Here is a 21019-nt window from a genome sequence, read left to right as displayed (position 1 = left end):
ACAGTTGCTAAGGAGACATGTTTAACTTAAAGGAATTCTAATTCACATATTTAAAAATACAATTTCATTTTTAGATGTTCACTTTAAAACTGCTTTTGTTGTCTGGAAAATACAGTACTGGCTAACCTAAATGTCCTTTTTGAAATATAAGAAATATTTTGCTTGAAGTTCATTATAAAAGAAAACATAGGACAAAAAATATATACTTAGGCCATAAAAGATCTTTCAAAGTTTATTTCTTTAGCATTTAAAATACAAAATTGTCTTCATGCTGGATAGTGAATAAAAGACATGTATTTGGGATTTCCCCATATACATTCATAGACTTAGAAACAACCTATTGTCAGATGAATTTCATTTCCAGTACCATGGTAGGATGAAAAGTGTCTTGAGCATCAGCTTTCTTCGGTATCCATGAGGAGACTGTTTGCAATCACATTTATAGATCCTGCACTTGGAACATGGAAGTGAACAGGCTCACACAGAAAGTGATATATATAGAGAGAGTCAGGAGTCAATCCAATTTAAGGTTTCACTGTAAACTTCTAATACTTCTAAATTTAATTTTGTGTTGCTCACAGGAAGAAGGACAATCTCATAAGCTCCTCCAGACCTGCTGTCACCTGGACACACCTGCAATGGCTGAAGTGTATGAAAAGAAAAAGCAGTTCTGCACCTAATGGCAGGCACAAGCTAAAATAGTTTAGTTTTGGGTAGCATTATCAGAATGGGACTCGAATAGGTGAAACCTGCTGCTGCCTGCTCAGGGAGAAAAGTTCATGAATGTCACTTCAGCTAAAGAGGCGGCAGGGTCTCCCTCTGGCTGCAACAAACCTACAAAGAACAGACAGCACAAGCAAGAACTAGGGATACAGTAAACGGAATTCACCAGCCCAAGAGGCAGAAAAGATCCTTCTTTACTGTGGGAAAAGGCCAGCTGCAGAGTAAAGGCTTTGCTGCCATGCTGGGCATGGATGGGATTTTCTACTTGCTGGTTCGGAATCAGAAGTTCAGCCTGATTTTTCTTCAGCTGACTTTGGCTCAGAACTGGCACTCTTCAATAAAACACCCCATTGACAGTATAAAAATAGAGTATTACAGAAGTCATGACTTTTTTCTCTTGCTTCTGACATTTTTGGTCAAAGTGAAAAAACTGAAATGTAACACTCTACCAACAGATTATCATACAGCACCTTTTTTGAAATCCCCAAGCTATCTCAAGTGAGCTCTGATGTTCATATGGCTCTGTTCAACTTAGCTCAGAATAAAGCATGATAACTGTGCTAATAAAAAAATACTCCAAGGAGCTAAGTTACGTAACAGAAATAACTTACTGAGGTGCAATCAGTGCTAAGGTGATCCTACCATTTCTTTTCCCAGACACTGATCATTTTAAAACTGCAAATACATCTATACCCAAAGTTGGTCTGCACAGGAGTATTCTGCTCTGCCACCCTGCTAAGGAATAAACAGCCACTGGACCACGCAACTAGTAAAATGATTTTGCATAATGGACTTGCAAGACAATCTAGGCAGTGTCAACTACTGTGCAGAAATGTGTCAGCATATCTCACAGAAACATAAACCTTCTATTTTATAAGCCTCTTATATCCTCTGCTCTCTTGGTATCACCCATTTCAGTTTAATCACATTACACATGATAAAGCACATCACACCATCTGGGGAAAAAGAAGCTGCTTTCTACAAAACAAAGCACTCTTCCACTTGAAGAAGTCAAAGTAGTTAGTATCTTGAAAGAAACCTGAAATGTTTCCCAGAGAAAGAAACTGTCTCAACTTAAGCACTATGAGACACAGGAAATACTCACAGACCCAAGTCCAAACACATCTAAAGGATGCCCTGTTTGCTGCTGTGTTCTCTCAGCAGTTTTAACTCAGTATTATCATTTGCACATGGTTTGACCACAAGATGCTGGTGACCAGCACTGTCATATCCAGTTCACCACCATAACTATTCCACAGAACTATCACCTTTGTATCTCTGAGGTGGTGCTGGAGGGCTTTTACCTGTAATAAGATCCTACAGGGTTCCTGTCATGGTTTGAATACTTTTCTCCATAATTCAAATTAAAAAAAGGCAGGGTGAGAAGATGAAATCTCCACTGTCAGTGACCAAGACATTACTGGGATGTTGCAGTACCTTCAAGAAATCACCTTCTGAGTGGTCTTTACCTTAAATTCTTAAATTCTACCTAGTCAGGATAGCAAAATTACCTGAATGACCATGTCAGCCTTCCTGCTCATATGTGAAACAGATCTTGCAGTTTTGCTAGACTGATCAATTAATAATTAAATTAATTAATAACTAATTATCAATGGGGCTGATGACAATTCTTATTTCCATTTTGTATTCTTCCAGGTTTTTTTGGTAGTGATTTATTTAGAATAATTTGTTAATTTAAGTCTTCCTAATCAGCTGAAGTTCAGATATCTGAAAAGTAGCAAACTATTTGAAGTGCCTGGTTCACAGGGAGCTTCTGTGCCTCAATACGGCTTTAGGAGCCAAATTTGAATTTTGCTAATGTAGAACTCTTGGCCAGTGTATTTGTCATTTCCTATTTCTAGAGCACTCACGAAAGCTCTGCTAGAGAAAAAAACATAGGGTTCACATTAGGTAAAATGCAACATTTCAGAAAGTATTATGACCCACACTCTGACCTAAAGAAAAATTGAACTTAATTGGTGAGAACTTTAAACCAGAATTTTGTTTTCTCTCTAGCCTAGTTTAGGCCCATAACATATGCAAAGCTGTGCTTACACAGGATCTACAGCACATGCTACTAGAGTTCTGCAGCTAGTATTTTGTAAGTCAGGGCAGGTGGGTTTATTTTGTTAGGTTTTTTTTTTTTTTGGTTTTTTTTTTGTTTTTTTTTTAATTTGTCCTTTAATGAGGATGCTATTTTTGAAGGAGCAGAGAGCAGAAGGTGACTAAAACAGTTAATATGAGAAGCTATAGTTACCACATGGTAAAAGTAAAAGAAGAATAATTAAAAGTAGGAAGTAGGAAGAATAATTTACTGGCAATACCAAAGATGAACTTATCAGGGAACTCATAAATATATAAAACCACACCTGCTTTATAAATTTAGCAGATGTTGAAGGGCAACAATGAATTCTACAGGAAAATGTTTACTGCATTTTGTGAAGACAAAAATACTCCAACCACCCCAATGCCTAAACTAGCTAACAAAGTTATTCAGCTTGCATGAAGATATTAATAAAGAGCTCTGTGTGACACGTAGCTATTTACTTCTGGCAGCTGTGTCACTAAAGAGGTTGCATCACTTCCCCACTGCACACGTGTCCTTTTCAACCCCTGTGACCTAAGGATTTACACCTCGAAAATGGGATTAGCAAACACACACACACGTCTGGTTGCTATTTATCTCACCTAGATCATTCTAGCTACAATAAATGCATCTAAAATATATAGTGTAATTAATTAATATAAAACGAAGTGTACAGCCTAGCTTCTCCATCAGGCTTATAAATTTCCTATGAAGTGTTTTAAATTTATCTGTTACAGCAACAGACTCCCCAAAAAATCTGTAACAACACTTGCCATACCGTGCTAGAGACAGTGGTTTAAACATCATTTGCACCTACAAAACATTTGTTTGGTTTTAGTGGGATTCCATTATGTTTGAAAAAATGCAAATTGAACAACAAAAAACCAAACAACCCCCCAAAAACTTCAGATATTTTGGATTTTGTGGTTTTCTGGGTAACTTTAAATACTTGTTCAGGCTATGAGAAGAGATACCCAGTGCATTGGCTGGGTATCATACAATATGTAAAAATTCAGGTTGATGCAAGAACTCTACTGGCAAGGGATGGCAGTGTTACATAAGAGTACAAAAATGCTCATCAGAAATGTTAAATGCCTTCACAGCCCTGCATTTTTCGTGTAAGGATCATTTAAGTTAAACATCATTTGCACCTACAAAACATTTGGTTTTAGTGGGATTTCATTATGTTTGAAAAAATGCAAATTGAACAACAAAAAACCAAACAACCCCCCAAAAACTTCAGATATTTTGGATTTTGTGGTTTTCTGGGTAACTTTAAATACTTGTTCAGGCTATGAGAAGAGATACCCAGTGCATTGGCTGGGTATCATACAATATGTAAAAATTCAGGTTGATGCAAGAACTCTACTGGCAAGGGATGGCAGTGTTACATAAGAGTACAAAAATGCTCATCAGAAATGTTAAATGCCTTCACAACCCTGCATTTTTCGTGTAAGGATCATTTAAGTTAAACAGTTGCTAAGTCTGCTTGTGTCCCCTTGTAAATTTAGGGGGTGTTGATAGTACCTGTTAAAATATACCGATCTGCCTATAAAATCAGTAATATTTTAATAGAAAGCATTTACACATCAACATTTGGTGAAAGGGAAAGGAAGTTTTCACTTCTTCTCTGACTTTGCATCAGGTCACTGAAACTTAACTGTTGCAATCGAGCTGCTCTACAGTCAGATGCCTCTAAAAAGGCTTCTCATCAGGAACTACTGAAACACTTCTGCAACTGGGGTTTGATGGATGAGTTGTAAGGAGAGTATGGCTGCAGTCATGTGATGTGCTACAGGCCTCTGCCCTCAAGAGCCTGAGTTCAGGCTTCTGAACTGTGGTAATGTGGCTACTCTCTCACTACAAGGCAGTCTAATATTATATACTACAAATGCTAAAATTAATGGAATTATATGGATTAATCTCAACTTTTGTGATACAATGTGTGATCTAAAAGTGTTTCCATGCAGGCTGATCCTTCACCCTATCATTCCTCCTATTATGTCTTTATCTCATTCAGTAATTTCTCAGAAGAGGGAGAATCACATTTCCTTCCAGAATCTGTTGTTTTGTCTTATGCCTTTTTTTTTTTTTTAAATGATTTAATCAACCAATTTTTAAATGAGTTTTAATCCACCAAGAGTACTTGCTTGTGCCTTGTGTTGGTCTCCAGCAGCAGCTCTGGGCTGAGCTCACTGGGGCACGGGACTTTCAGTGCCTCTTTGTGGAGCCTGTTTAAGGGCCCATCTACTACAGGCTGCAGCGCCCTCCAATGCACTCTGTAAAGCTTAGGTGCACACAAGTACAGTCATTACACTCACCACAATTATAAAACAGAAATTAAAAAAAAAAAAAAAAAAAAAAGAAGTCAATGAACCTATGGGCTTTCATAAAACAGACCCTCAAGTTACTCACACCATACATGCAAATTCGACATACTTGTATTTAGCCAGCTTCACTCAGCTTTCTTTGCTTTTTCACAGATGTGGTCAATGTATCTCCTCTGGAGTGTCTCTCACTTCAGAGCTGTCCATGGGATTCTAAGCTTACCTCTTCTTTCCAGACACATGTTGAGGAACTCTCTCATTCCCTGCATTCTGAAATTCTCACATTCCCAAGCTCACATACAAAGCAAAAGATAACTATCTCAGCCAGCTTGAGCCATGTGCTGTAGAGATACAATATGTCCAGACTACACCTGCCTTCCCTTACATCCTGCATAATTACAGAAAACAGACCTCAGGGACATCTTCCTGTAACCTTGGGGCATGATCAGCAAAATCAAGTGTCTCTATTGGAGCTTCTCTATTTTCAAAAACTCCAGTTTTCAAAAACCTCCTTCCTCCACTGAAGGAAGGCAGGCTGTTCACCCCAACTGAAATAACCCTCCTCCTTAGCTTAATAAGGCATATTGTAAGAGACTTTTCCTAATGCTTAATTTGCCTTTTCAATTAATAGCTAGCACCTATCATCCTTGTGGAGAAGAGTGTTCCTATTTCCTCTGTAGCAACTTTTCCCGTATTTAAAGACTGTTCACATCTTCCTTCAGTGTCCTCTTCTTTGGATTAAAGGATACTTTTGATCTCTTTTTGAGTACTTTCTGTCCTTCAGACTCGATTAATTTATACCCCATCTCTCTCAGATGCCCCAATATGAACAGGTACCTCAGGTAAGACCTTATCACATCTTGGTAATGAAGAAATCCACCCTGCTTCTCACAGGCCACATACTCATGCACTCCACCATCAAGAGCACCTTTTCTGCAGCGAAGAGTTAACAGTGCTCAGTTTGACATATTCTGTGCCATCCCTGCCTCCAGATATAGCACAGTAATATTCACTCCCTCCTCTGTGCAGCTGACTATTCCTACTTAAGTGTAGTTTCTCATATGTCTTATTTTTTCAATCAATTTCTCCTATTTGTCATGATCAGCTTTAATTCAAATCTTGCCAGCCAGTCTGCTGCCGCCCCATGAGCTTGGCTTTTGTTACCTAGATAAATCAAAAATTTAATTATTACCTCCACATACGCCCCATAAAGCATATTTTCTTACATTTTTTTCCTCCTACCCTCTTTATTAAAGCCAGTTCCAGTTTGGAGACCTGCCACATACAGTTCAGGATTTCTAAGGACACATTCCAATACCCTAATAAGCTTTAAAGCACCTCCTATTATTTAAAAAAAATAGTTATAAAAGCATTTGGTACAAACAGACATCCTTTGCTAAAATTCTTCCTTTTCAAATCTAGTTTTAAATTCCTTTGTGGAAGACTCAAATCTCAATAGCTTTCCATGCACAAAACCCTACAAAACTAGTCAGAAATTACTTAGAAGATTTCTTTGTTTGGAAGCAGAGTTGCCATCACAGTTATTTTATGACAGAGTCACCATCACAGTTATTTTGTGACAGAGTCCTCCCTCCTACTCCTTGAGGCTTCTGTCACATTTCCCAATCAATGAAGTTCTGTGGTTTTATAATACTCTAGATTTTTCTCTGAGACCTCCAGTAGCAGTTAAGGCATCTGGCTTTACAAAAGGAAACATATGTATTACTAAATACAAGTGTGGTGGTTTTTTTAAACAGTTCTAAACTATTCTAAGCTTCATATATGTTCTATGAAGTATATGGAATGTTGCTATAGAGATTTAACTAGCACTTCTTCAGGATGTTCTGCAACTTGCTGCTGGCTTGGTCTCTGAAGTGACTGCAACCTTTTCCAACTTCTGCTGATACACCAAAGTTTCCATGACATATTCCATGCTATGTTATCCATACAGGCTTGCTACAAAAGAAACCTGTGACTCCTGATAAATCTCAATCAAACAGAGCTCTGTACACATCTCCTATAAAATGCTGTGTGGTCATGATCTGAATTGGTTATGAGAGGAAAGCACAAACAGTTCAATTATGTATTTTCAGACAGTATGTGGCATGTCAGTTTGGAAAAATTCATGTTTAATTGCATCCGGAAGATTACAGTAGAAAAGTGTTGGGGTGAGGGATAATAAGACTTTCCTTTTCATTCTACCATGGAAAGAGAAACAATTTTGTCATTCAGCAATAAAAATAAAAAAGTAATCCTTAGCAAGTTTTTGTATTACTGTTTCCAAACTGCTCACTGAAACCAAAACAAAGGGCCAAAGTATGCTTGCCTTGCTCAAGAGAATAATTCCCACCAAAATCAACAAGACTGACTATTCAGATATGGACATCAAAGTTTGGCCCCAAATAAACATCCCCGTAATTAGGGAAAACACTAATCACCAAAGTGCACTTTACACCATAGTAGCTACAGTTTCTTTATACATGCACAGTTTGTGCGACACTTGGTACATGGAACTAGCCAATGGAATATAAATAAGTCGTGCCGCTTCCTTTTAAATATGAACATTAATAATGAAGCACATTCACATTTTTGCCTTTCAAAGACCTTTTGAAAAAAAAAGTAAAAACACCTTTCCCAAAGCAACCTGGAACATGTTGTTAAACATAGCACATATGATTCAAAGGATGGTATGCAGGTAGAACTTTCACACACAAAACTGGTATTTGCTGTATAATTGGAGTGACTTATGAAAATCCCAAGAAAATACAACCCTCTCACCAGGAGAGGAAGGTAACAGTTGTAGTGTTAATTCAGTTTCTTCTGCAAGGGCTTCTTTCTATCTCCACTGCTGTCAGGGCTGAAGTCAGTACAGATACCATTAGGAGCAGAAAGAGATGAAGTCTCCAAGCCGCTCTCAGCTCGCATCTGATCAGCATAGAGATATTCTTCTGCAAAGTGTGGGTGCAACACAGCAAATGTGTAGAAGTCATCTAAAAAAAAATAGTTGTTGCACAGAATCAGCTCTTTGAAACAGAAGGATGCTAAATTTGAATACTTACACATGTATAATCACATGATTTCTTTGGAGGAAAATAGCAGCAGTTAACATAATGCTATCCCCAATGCTTGTTTTAGCTTTCAGCCTAACTTTATCACATCTGCAGAGCTGAGATGCTGCAAAGAGTTATCTAAGCCCTCTGAAAACACTTCAGGCCAGAGCTTAGCTGTATGAAGGGGTAAACAGACTCAGATTTGCATTAAAATGCATGATGAGCACCACATGCCCTGACACAGCATTCCACTATTCACTGGGGAAGTACAGAAGCCCTCCAGCTGAAGATCACTGAACATCAAGAGCAGTCATTTCTTAAATGCTTAAAACTCTTTTGCAAACATGCCCTTTAATGCTTTGCACTCATAGTTTGCTTCAACCTAACAGCAGCTGTCATTGCTGCCTTCTGCTTTCAAGATTTCAGCATTTTAGAAGTTCCAATATTTTAGAGAATAACACTGAGGAGATAATCTATAATGCAGGAAAGAATTCCTGATTTTAATGTTGGATAATAACACAATAATCAGAAAAGCCAGATTAGTTCTTGGGGGAGTGGGGAATCCTTAACACCAAGAAGTAACATTCTGTGCTGAAAATCAGACACTGAAACTTTGTCTCAATTTGCCCATATGACTTTATTCAGACATGATCTGAACACACAATACTGTACAGGAACCAAGCAACAAGAAGCTATTCTTATAACGTAAACTGACACTAGAAAAATCTGGATGTGAATGTTTTCACTAATTCAGTCACCTACAGTGTATCACACACCTCCCACTCAAATTCACTGTGCAATCCCAGAAGAGCTCACGATCAGATGATGATGTGAATTCCCTGGAGTGCAGAGCAGATGACACCTGAAGACGCCTTTCAAAGGAGTGAAGTTCCTCCTACAACTGGGCTGGTATGGAAGAAGAGAAACACTGCAGCCTTCCCTCTCTGCCACTCTTTGAGATGACAATGATTTTTCAATATTGCAAAGGGCAAGGGAGCAAGGGAATGCCATATGGCTCACAGGGGCACTGAAGTTGTAGGGCAACCCTGCCTCTGAACTGTTGCAAAGGGATAGGCAAGGAGAAGGCAATAAATGTAACTTTGTCCTTCCGCTCACAAAAAAAGTGGGTATCATCCTTTATCCATATGGATCTAGAGCATTCTGGACCTATAACTTCAACAGAAGTTGATGAAGTTTAGGTCATGAAAACCAACATTACCATCTACGTTGAAAAACTCTATGTACAACAGGCTGATGGATCATATAAACGATAAAGTCTTTATGAGGAAAGGGCAATCCAGACTGAACAGAGTAACATTCTGGATAGATCTCAGTAAGCTGACATTTTGGGTCCTGCTGAAATAAGTACTCAAAGAATTAAGGAATACTTATTGAAGTTGTACTCAGCAGAGTGCAATGGAAAGTGCTTGGAATACCATTTGCCTTATTCATCAGAAACGTGAAACATTTAAAAGATCACCTCAGTCATTAACTTGGGGAAAAAAGGTGATTTTGCTTCCCACCTCCATTAAAAACAAAGAGACAAAGAAAGAACCCAAAGTGGAGTTAAGAGTCATATCTATATTTTTGCATTAAGTATGCATATGTACCACAAGAACTTCAAGATTTTTTTCTCCTACCCTTGAAACACCCTCCTACTACTTGATGCTCCTCCTGGAAGCTCTGTGTTCATTAATCTTCTCTAGTTTCTGTTTCCACTAAGCAAAAAAATATTGTAATCCTGATCAATATATAATTATTTTAAGCAAATAATTCTTCCTTCCCTGATTCTTCATCCATACAGATACTTCAAATATGGCCAATTCCCCTTTTTTTTCTGGCTACAGCAAGCCAGTGAGTCTTCAGAACACTTTCATAGTCTGAATTGTCTACAAAGAGCTGGTGCAGAGTTTCCTAGAATTTGACATGCCATTCTAGAGATCCTATTCAAACTCTCCAGAACCATGTCTTAAGACTGATAAATCTTACCTCTGTCTATATTAGACTAATAGGAAAAGCTTTGCAGTCAAAGTGCATCTGAACAACTAAGCCAACTGCACACTGCGTAAGAGAACTGATACATCAATCTTTGGCAACCCGAGTGCTTTCAACCATGCAACAAAAATTCAGATTTCCAACAACTCAGATTCACATCCTTGATTTTGATCTTGATTATTCTGTTTACTTGCAACCTGAGCTTTTCCTTTGAGATGAGATCTGTGGCTTCAAGGACTCTGCTGTGCGTGCAGCAATTTAGGTTTGATACTTTAGGTATTTTATCTTTTCCTCTTACAAATAAGGCTCAACTTAATATTCCTGTTTTAAATTCCAACACCCTAGAAAGGAGATTGTCAGTAGACCTCTGCTGTGTGTATCCAAAGTAACATTAATTCCACCAGATACAATGCTTTGATTTCTCAGAACTTGTCTTGACAGTATCCTCAGAACTGTGTGGTCTGCAAGTTTTTTCACCATCCCTTTTTAGTAAGTGCAATAAATTGAGCATGTGTGAAGTTCCACATACTCTCAAGAGAGGCAAGAGGTTCAATATTTATGTCAGGAACTCTCAAGACAGAAATGCAATACCAAAAGTTTATTTACACCTTCTAATTCTCTAATCTAGTAACTTGGATATTCAATCCCACTATTAAACTTTCAGATATGTTGAAATGACATGTTTCTATTATAAAATGAGCACTTCTCTCAGAAAAACCGCTAAGGGAAGTTTCAAAGAAATTATGCAAACACCATCCTCCTACCTACTTTGTGTTCCATCACAAAAAACCTAATCTTGACTACAGGATATAAAATAGTGAAAATGAGGGCCAAGCACTCCAGTGGCCACTGCTGTCTCTTGGTGGTCCAGATTTTCTTGTGATGGGAACATATGATGACCACTTAGGGAAAAAGTGCAGATTAAATGCACCAATTACAGATTAATATTAAAATATGAATTCTTTGGTAACTTACATAACCTGGTCTGAGTTCACTTGTACATGACTACAAATTTAGCTATTCTCAAACAATGAAATGTGCCAAAATTACAATTCTGCTATGCTTACCAGCTTAAGATTTGTGCTGGTATTTTTGAAGCCGGTGATTGGAAGGTGGTGGGAAGAGCTGAGTCACTGCACAATATGAGTTGGAAGACAAGGAGGAACAGTGATGAGCAGGAAAAAGACAATGGGCAGGATGGATGTGGAAATGCTGGGGATGTGACAGACAGAGGCACAGAAAGGAAAGGGATAGTACAGCAGGAATCAAGGAGAGAAGACAATAGTCAGGCAAAATGGAAAGGACAGTGGCAATTATACTGATTTCAGTAACTCTAAAACATTTGTGTATTTGAAGTTTTACATATGTATTGTATGCTTGAAACAGAGGAATCACTAATGTAGAAACTATAATTTACTAAAACTAATGTATTATTTTGTAAGATTTTTACCAATGAAATACATACTGATTATCCTGAGGGAAAACAATTGGAACAGGGTATGGCATAAGCACATCTACTTAATATGTTGGCTATCAACAACTCAGCTCATACTCAAATGATACAATGAAATTTAAACCTTACTGTGTAAAACATAAATAATCTGAAGTAACATATAAGTACTCCGACTCTCAGCACAATCTATTCACCCAGGTCTCAATTTTTCAAATGCAACTTTCTTGCCTTCATTCCACCTACATTGCAGACTATAGAATAGGCAGCCTGGTTAACTCCCTCATTTCCTGCTCTCAGACACAAGAAAAAACAACAAGACAGAGCGAAGGCAGGTTTCTTTAAAAATACACGTTCACATACATGGAAGTCATAGAACAGAAAACATTGAAGGAGCTAACCCTCCTATTATGTGACTTGATGAGGAAGGGAAAACTGAAAACATGCAAACATGGCATTTGATACCAAAGGTGAAACTCGTTTTTTTTAAATGTACATTTACTTTGTTTGCAGTGCTGCTATCTATATTGAAGTCAAGCCAAGTAAAAAAGGTAGAGTTTAATAAAAATGTAACTGCTTTGTTTGTCAACATGAGTGCTCGCAACTTTGACATTTTGTGACAGTTCAGAAGCAGTTAGAATACTTACCATATGTAATCTTTCCTTTTTCCTCTTCATCTACAGCTCTAAAAAGATGGGTAACATCAATTTGTGACACACCCATGGCAGTCTTCAAAATATGAGCTAAATCCTCTTCTGTTACAGTTCCGCCTTCTGACTGGTACAGCTATGAATCAAGACAGCAAGATAAATCATTGCAAAGCTGAATGCCAGCTCCTATAAACAGCACTACACTGAAGTAAAGCAAAACAAAGTTGGTATTAGAAATTCTAGTCACTCTCAGACTGATGTGATATATTAAGGATTTCAGATTAGTTTGGGTAAAAAATATCATCATCAGTTCACCTGTGTATGCTTAGAAAGTAAAGCTTGCTATAATCAGAAAAAAGTCCTAACCACTGGAATCACTGTGATATTCAGCAACAAGACTGTCAAACATTAACATGTTTTGCAAACATATAACTGAGAACAATATTCAGTCCATCGAGCTATGTGCTGGAACTTCAACACAGTCTGTAATATCCGGAGATATATTTAGGTCAGCCTAAATCAGATACCATTTCCACTTGGTCAGGTGTAAAACTCAAGATTCCTTTGACCAAAATCCAAAAGCAAGCTTGCATTACATGTCTGTATCTAAATGGTATTAATCAGGAGAATCCTACCCCATACACCAGTGACGGGCATAAAATTTTCTACAAGTATTTATTCTAGAAAACAATCAATTGCATACTCTTACATCCTAAAGAGTTACCTCAAAAAGTTAGCTTTATTTCTGACAGATTGATAACTATGAATAATTGCTCATAGTCTCATTGCATTTTTGCATATGTACGGTGTTTTACCCTGAGAAATGGACCTGAATACTTCAAAACATCTGTACCAAATAGTTTCCTTAAAATAACTCAATTTGCCTATACAATGTGAAGTGAGAGAACAGAGGTTTTGAAACATTTCTCTGTCCTTTTCAAGCATGACAACACCAAAAATATCAAACCATGTAAAAAGTGCCATTTAGGAAACTTCCTTTTAATTTCTCTACATCATTGAGAAGGTGGGAACTAATGAGATTGAACAAAACAGGCACAAGTATGTATTCTTCACAGAAGCAGAAGCAGTTGTCATGAGACAGCACACCTTAGTGGAATAAAAATATTGAAGTTCCATGGAAGAAAACATATGCTCAGATCAGGAGTCTTGCCTTTTGCCCCCCAGCACCTAGCCTGCACACTGTTTCACAGGAATAGGGCAAAGACCAAGACATTTCTTTAATAAAACCTGCTACATTTTCACAGAACAAGTAGTCAGGTAATATTGGGTGGCCAGTATAAACACTATATTGACAAGATTCACAACAGCTTTTAGTTTCTTTTGCAGTTCGGAAGGGAAGGTGTAGCTCTTACACCAGAGTGCTGCTCTTAATCCAAACCCCCTGCCAAGGCAGGGTCACCTAGAGCAGGGTGCACTGGAGTGCACCCAGGTGTGTTTGGAATGTCTCCAGAAAGGGAGGACTCCACAACCTCCCTGGGAAGTCTGTTTCAGCGCTCTGCCACCCTCAACATAAATAAGTTGTTTTTCATCTTGAGGTGGAACTTGTGATTTAATTTATGGCCACTGTTCCTCTGTCATTGGGCACCACTGTCCTGACACCCACCTTTGAGGTATGTACATGCACTAATGAGATCCCCCCTCAGTCTTCTCTTGTCCAGACCAAACATCCCCAGCTCCCTCAGTTTCTCCTCGTAAGAGAGATGCTCCAGACCCTCTCCATTACCTCAGGTCTCTCCCCATCAAACTCTCCAGCCTATGGAGGTGTCATTGAATGGCAGCACAGCCTTCACATCTACCTCCCACTTCCCCCAGTTTTGTAACAACTGCATATAATGATACTGTTTTTCAAGTTCTTTAGTCATACTCTAAACACTTTAACTTTGAAAACCTGTAGCTATGTGAAATGTTGCACTTTTCCTGAAGGAAGGGCAGAGGACAATGCCTGTTCAAAGTCATACACTCATGAACTAGCGAGGTCCTTCAATGGCTCCAGGTAAGCTGTGTGAATATCTTATTGTAGGTGAAGTCAGGACAGGAGGTAGGAAAGGATTAAAAAATGTTCCCTTTCCTTATTTTTTAATCCCAGAATAAGCAAAATTTCCTCAGCTTGAGACTTTTCTTAACCCTTCCAATCACCACTAGCAGGATAAAATGAGCCATACCTGCTTCCCCTCGCTGAGTACTTCCCCTTCCTAATACAGGCAATAAAGCTTCTTTGCAGTTTTACAGCTAACTTTATATTTTGTAATTAATACATAATTTTGAGTCACTTTGGTATGTGACAGGGAGTGAAGCAGATAATGAAGAACAGAAATTTTTTAAAGAAACAGTTTAATTAACTTCAAGTGCTTCCAGAAAGAAAATAACTGTCCAATCTGAGCTTTTCTTCCTGTCAAATGATAAAATTATCTTGCACGTTATCAAGCATGACAGCTAAATTTAAAAAAATATTTCCCCAAAGCCCCCTTTACTTCAAATTTGTTCATTTTAGTATGAAGACACAGAGCTGACCAAACAGCACCTGACTATTTTTCTATGCTATTTAATAGCTGAAATGGACTGAGTCAGGACAGAGACCTTTCTTTCTGCTTTTCTCTCAGAAGCAGCAATAAGTAACAGCAGCTACTAATGGCAAATTTCCCACAATATTTGTAGGAAATAAATATTTTTGCTCCTTCCTCCTCTGCTAAATTTACTGGATTCTGGCTGAAGGGTAAGAATGATACATGTGAACACTAAGCATTCACAGGAGCCTCATTTCTTCAGCAGCACGTATTCAAAGTCATCATGCTGAAGAACCTGAATACAACTACACAGAAAATAAGGCTGCAATGTAGCACCATGCAGTTGAATGCTCTGAGCTTCATGCATTCACTAGTGAAGACAGCATCAAGACTTAGCACTACTCAGTTTCAGTAACACTGAAGACCATGTGAATTCAAGGCAAAGGGAAAAGATGATGCAGGATGCAGCGGAGTTTGCATGTTGAAACAGTAATATTAAAGAAATTAACTGAAAAGTAATAAATCAAGGTGTCAGAAGCTCATTGGTTAAGCATTGTTGCTGTCACTTCCCCAAAAAGCTTGCATTAACAATCTATAGTGATGCTACAACAAACCACTGAGGCTAGAGCAAGATCAGGAGCACTTCTGGGAAGCATCAAGTCTGGACAAAGACTGCAGGACCACCACACATACATGGTAAGACTAAGAGGGAAGAAAATTTTAACAAGAAGAAAGAAGGAGATAAAAAAAAAATCTCTATTAGCATGTAGGAAATTTTTAATATTTTATTAACTTGAAAAATTAGATTTGATTGAAATATTCTAAGAGTAGTAAGTACAACTCGACAGACTGTTTAGAGGAATCTGTACAAAGGACTTGAGGTTTGAAACTTAATTTGCTAAAAAGGATTCTGCCAGAGTTCTACAGAGGACAATTTCAAGACGCAAGCTTTCATAATTTTATACAACTTACACTTGCAATGTATTCCCTGTTAACATGAACTCTTAATATAACTTTCCATTAATATTGTTTGAAAATGTAATCAAGTATTAAAAGGAAACGTGGGAACATCTATTGAGTCTAATTTCAGTATTAGTAATTTCTAAAAATAAGTAAACTACGTAGACCAAGAAAATGCAGCTTACCTGAAATGCCAGCTGAATTGTTTCCAGAGTTTTGGATGGCTTACAGACAACTGACAGAGCAATGACAAATTCCCGAATGTCAATGATGCCATCTTCATTCTGTGAAGGAAAACCTCCCATCAAAATAGTGCAGTTTGAATGACAATTTTCATAAATAACTAACAGTTGCTAAAAATGCAGAATATTCAGAAAGATTTTTATATGTGCCACGACAAAAAAAAACATTTCACTGAAATGAAATCACACGAGGACAAGAACCTGGGTGAAAGCTCTGCAGATTCTTTTCACAGTCTCAGTCAAAGTCACAGTTTAAATATTCTTGGAAGACAGTGCTGCTAGTGTCACCCTTCACTCGCATATCTAAGATTTTTCCATTAAACCTCTGAATCACTGGGCTGAAATTAAAACCAGAGGACAATGCACCCTAATTTAAGCCCTGAATACATGACATCTGTTCCAAAAGAGAACACTGTGGACATATCCACCTCCTCCTGGTCCAGATAGCAGCTCATCCACACAAAGATAATCGTCATTTCCCCATTCTGACTGATTGCCAGAGGAATGAAAAACTCATTTGCCAAGATTCTTCAGGTTTCAGGCTCGTAGAAGAACAAGTCATTTATTTACAAGGTAAACGAAATAGCAGCTAACAGACACTGCATTCATCTGCAGTGAGCAGCAGCAGAGGTCTAGCCTCTTCATATTTCTTCCTCTTCATATTTTGCATCTAGAAAAGAGACAGTTTTTGTCCAGCTGATATTCCTTTTAAGTTCTAGCTGAAGGAATGCTTTATTTAGCTGATGATAGGTGCCCTTACCTTATTGAAAGGGAAGTGCAGTAAGCAAATTTTATGATGAAGTGCTCAGAAATCAGACCTCAGTGAATTAAATTGAAACAGAAGTAGGTTGAAGTGGAGTTTACAAAAAGTAGTAAAATTTTTAAACTTTATGTTGTTTCTTACCTCATCAAAAAGTGCAAACATACTTTCTAATGTCTGAGAAACAGGAAATTCCAAGTAGGATGAAAATTCTTTGAGATCAATCTTTTTTTTCTTCATTTTCATGGCACTGGCAGCATATTTATCAAGATCATCTTCAAGTGTTTCTGGCTTCAGCCTATAAAGCATATTATTTTTGCACATTTTAAAAATCAACCCAGTTTTAACAATTGTTTTGAAACAGTATTTCAAAACATCAAATGAAAAAATGGATGATTATGGTGTAAAGCACTACAAAGTTTAGATTCTGATTATTACACAACTTTATTATCAAATAATGTATGTCTGTAATTTTAAAGCTCCCATTAATTCTCAAGCTGTATCAGGAATCACTGCAAGGGTTTAAGAACCCTGGACAAACTCATGTCCTTTAGTCTACCTTGATTACAAGCCATATGTGTAAGCAGCTCAACAGGAAGAAACAGTCTAGAGCTAGCTAATAAATTCCAAGCATGGAGAACTTGGTGGAATTTAGGTCACCTGAAAATGGCTGTATTGTAGGACAGTACTATAAACCAATTACATTTCCAAATTTACTAATGTCACTGAACAGGAAGGACATGATGCATGTCCTTACCTAAAAAAAAAAAAAATAAAAAATCAGGGATTACGTAATAGTGATTATACTGTTAATCCTGTTTATCAGTCCTCATTTTTCACATTCAGTCTTGAGTTGGACATCATTATGAGGTAACCCAAACAAAATTCTTGCAGTTCCTACAGCTACACAATTTCCTTAGTCCCTCCCTATTGCAAAACCAGATGTTGACTGATGAATGAACTTTATACTTACATAGATATCTACTGCATGGTTGTTGGCTGGTTTTTTTGCCTAAGTCAAGCTTCCTGTTTTGGCTTTGCGAAAAAAAAAAAAGCCAACAACAAAAAATAACCCCAAAAACAACCAAACAAAAAAGCCCTACTGAATAATCTTACTATGAATAAAATAAACGGTACTGCAGGTATGATGTAAAGAAAAGCAGCTTTCCCCCCTAATACAACATCAAGCAGATCTGGATCAGGTCTCCTCTGAACTGATTTAGGGTAACTTGGGCATCTTTCCACTCCGAAGACAAAACATGCCAGTAAAGTCTCCTACAATGTCCTTCTGCACTTGTCTGTTTTGCTGCTTGCTGCTGCAGACAAGGAAAAGCAGCTATTCACACAACTCAGAAGCTTACACCAGAACTGCTCCCAGACCGCAGCTGGGACTCTTCATCAGCTTCCTCTCAGTAACAAGAATGAATAAAATGCTTAATATCAGCATTCTGAGGAGCTTCTGAAAAAAGATAAGAGTATTTCTGCTAGGAAGATGATCTGATACATCAGCTCCAGAATGTGATCGCTTGCTGTAGTTACTCTTCCTAAACATCACAACTTTTAAGTAAAAATACAACTCCCATGTTTTTTGTCATGACCTATACTGACTTACCAATATGTACTAACTAAACCATGCCAAGACTGTATTTCTGAATTATAAGACTTGAACATGCAAGAACTCTTCCAGAAACCCACAGCTCCTACAGAACATTCACAAATCTCCATCCTAGCATTAAAGCACCTATCTTAAGATTTAGTCCTAGACAGTGAAAAAAGAGTGAGACACCCTTCTGCAAACATTAATTTTCCACAATCAAGTAGAAAAGGAGAAGGAACAATAACAAAAAAAAAAATCCATAGAGGATTTGAGATGCACACAGAATTCACCCTCTCACATGCAGGATTACATGTAAGAAGTGTCCACTGATAACACATCCCAGGGTAGTGGCTGCACTGGATTTTGACTGTAGCATGAGGACAGCTGGCATCTAAATCCTCCCTTGAGATAAGCCCCCACTGACGCAGAATATGTAGTGTAACATTTGTCTCTAAACCAGAGAGATTTTGTTTGCAATGAATTGTCTCAAAATTCACCTTCTAGAACAGAGGGAGCACCCCTTTGGTGAGTAGCACTCAAGACCTGCAAGATCTCCTCTTCATGAGTAATTAAGCCTGAACAGCTATAGAAGCTTGAAGGCAAAATAATGTATGGAAAGTAATACAGCTCACCAAGAATCTTACAGGCATCTTGTGGTTTATGTTTTGTAAATATGGAAAGATGTGTAAGGCAATCTCAAAAGCAGTATGTGGATCAGTGAGGCAAACTGCTTCAACTTGAATATAACAGAATTGTACTTCTGGTCATCCAAGGTGGGCTCACTTCCCTCTAGCCCTTCAAAACCAGGAAGTCATTAATATGTTGATGACCATAAGCTGCTAAACTGAAGTCTTCAGAAGCCAAGTGCAAATGTTATAATAGCTTCTGAACCAATGTGCAAAGGTCTGAATGTCCCAATTCCTTTACAATTGTTACTTTTATCCCAATGGAGGCCATAAATTACAGAAAGCCCACAACAAATGTCTTCCCTCATGAAATGATGTTTGTTGGCTTCATAGTTTTCATGCAGGATCCAGGCTTTATGATATATAAAATTATTTGCTATTGTGGTGTTTTGCTTCATTTTTTAGGTCAGCGCACACTAAAGAGAACAAGAAGTATTCCTGAGTCCATGAAGATGGAAAGGACATTTTTCAAGATTAACAGCTCTGAACATGAAATTTTTCACAGCAGACTTCACCAGGAAAACCAGATCCCTCAAGGTAGAATATCTTACAGCATAATTATCACTATTTTTAGCAAGTAAGCTAGTTTTCGCTATTTGACTATTTGAAAACAAGCTTATTTCTTGCATGCTGGGAACCTGCCAAAAACCTTCAGAGAGCTGGAAGAACAGCTGGATCTTGTAGCTAGCTACTGGAAACTGCAAGCACAGACAAACATGCCCTAAGCCAGAAAAGCACAATACATGCAGCTTTATGTTTGATGATGTACTTCTGTGCAACTTCTTGCCATCATAGAGCAAGGGTACTGAAAAACTGCAAAACTGACCTTCTTGAATACTCTTGGCACACCCTGCCTTGATCCACAAAAGCAGGGGTTGGTATTTGCTGTCATGCCTGATCCATGATCACTTCCTGTAGTGGAGAGCATTGCTTTTATCACAAATGCAGAAGGTAAACATCCTCCAGAGGTTTTTTTCCCTTGTTATAGATGACCTCTGAGCACTCTGAAGTCACAGCGCAGGTAATTAGCTGTGAGGGCTGTTACTCTGGGGACACAAAGTCCTACCTACAGTCTGGACCATTTCAGACACACGTGGAGAGCAGAAGTCTGCATTGTAGTCTAGATAGAGACTCTGGTAGAGGCTGTTGAGCAAGAATAGACAGGCACCAGGCCTGAGGTCCTTGCAAATCTTCTTACAGCTGCATTGACTAAAAGGATCCTCATGGTCAACTTGATGAGGTAATATTGGGAATTAGAACAAACAGAAGCTTGAAACAATAGGAGCAAATCAATTCAAACCAGAACTCAAGGATCTCTTAGCAGGCAACTACCCTAAAGCAGCTCATAAGAAGTATCTCATAAAAAGACAGACTAGACTTAATTAATTGTATTAACACTTCCTGAAGGAGAAGATATTCAAAGAGGTCTTTAGTAAGGCACAAAATCCAGACAAGATTCAGTGTCCATAACATGGCAATAGATCCAGTTCAAGTAAAAATAGAGATTCACTTTAAACATTAATAACAGAATAAATCATCAAATGACGCAGAGGATTTACAATGAATGAAATAAAAAAGAAAGCTATAACATAGACTGCACATAGTTTAGGAATTAGCTTGTTGGTCAGACATAAATTATCAGACTGAGGAGAAACATGACTCTTTGAGGAGCAATGAATGCACAATTTGAGACGATAAGTCTATGATCAATTGATCTCATTGATAAAGCAGTCATTTTATCACAGAGTTTGATACAAGCCAGCTGTACAGCTCTGTTAACAGAGCCCGAGCTCTTCCTTAGATGAAGCTTGAGAACTCACTGCTGTACCTGCATGGATTCTGGACTGGATCCCATCCAGCTGAGCACAGGCTAAGCACATTTTACAGGCAACAATAATGAATCCTGTAGACATATAATGTGCACAGAAGTAACTCTTCAGTACAGCAAACGGAGGTGTAAGTTGTTTT

At 38.0% G+C, this 21019-nt stretch overlaps 1 protein-coding gene across 3 annotated transcripts in view; it reads right to left on the bottom strand.

The window, feature by feature from the left end:
- Positions 1 to 216: 216 nt before the first annotated feature.
- The window catches only part of LPCAT1 (lysophosphatidylcholine acyltransferase 1), a 65880-nt gene continuing 45077 nt past the window's right edge, over positions 217 to 21019 (bottom strand). For 2 of the 3 annotated variants that reach the window (XM_041476484.1, XM_041476482.1), the window contains 5 exons: positions 16913 to 17066; positions 15952 to 16050; positions 12279 to 12417; positions 3961 to 8126; positions 217 to 3622 (listed from right to left, as the gene is read on the bottom strand). In XM_041476484.1, coding sequence (XP_041332418.1) covers positions 7942 to 8126; positions 12279 to 12417; positions 15952 to 16050; positions 16913 to 17066 — 577 coding nt within the window. In that variant the 3' untranslated portion in view covers positions 217 to 3622; positions 3961 to 7941. Of the gene's footprint in view, positions 3623 to 3960; positions 8127 to 8174; positions 9093 to 12278; positions 12418 to 15951; positions 16051 to 16912; positions 17067 to 21019 lie in introns of those variants that run through there. The other variant, XM_041476483.1, reaches the window with a different exon arrangement.

The sequence above is a fragment of the Pyrgilauda ruficollis genome, unplaced genomic scaffold, assembly GCF_017590135.1.
Source record: "Pyrgilauda ruficollis isolate IOZ18807 unplaced genomic scaffold, ASM1759013v1 scaffold39, whole genome shotgun sequence".
Taxonomy (NCBI): domain Eukaryota; kingdom Metazoa; phylum Chordata; class Aves; order Passeriformes; family Passeridae; genus Pyrgilauda; species Pyrgilauda ruficollis.
This window is presented reverse-complemented; position numbering and strand designations above follow the sequence as displayed.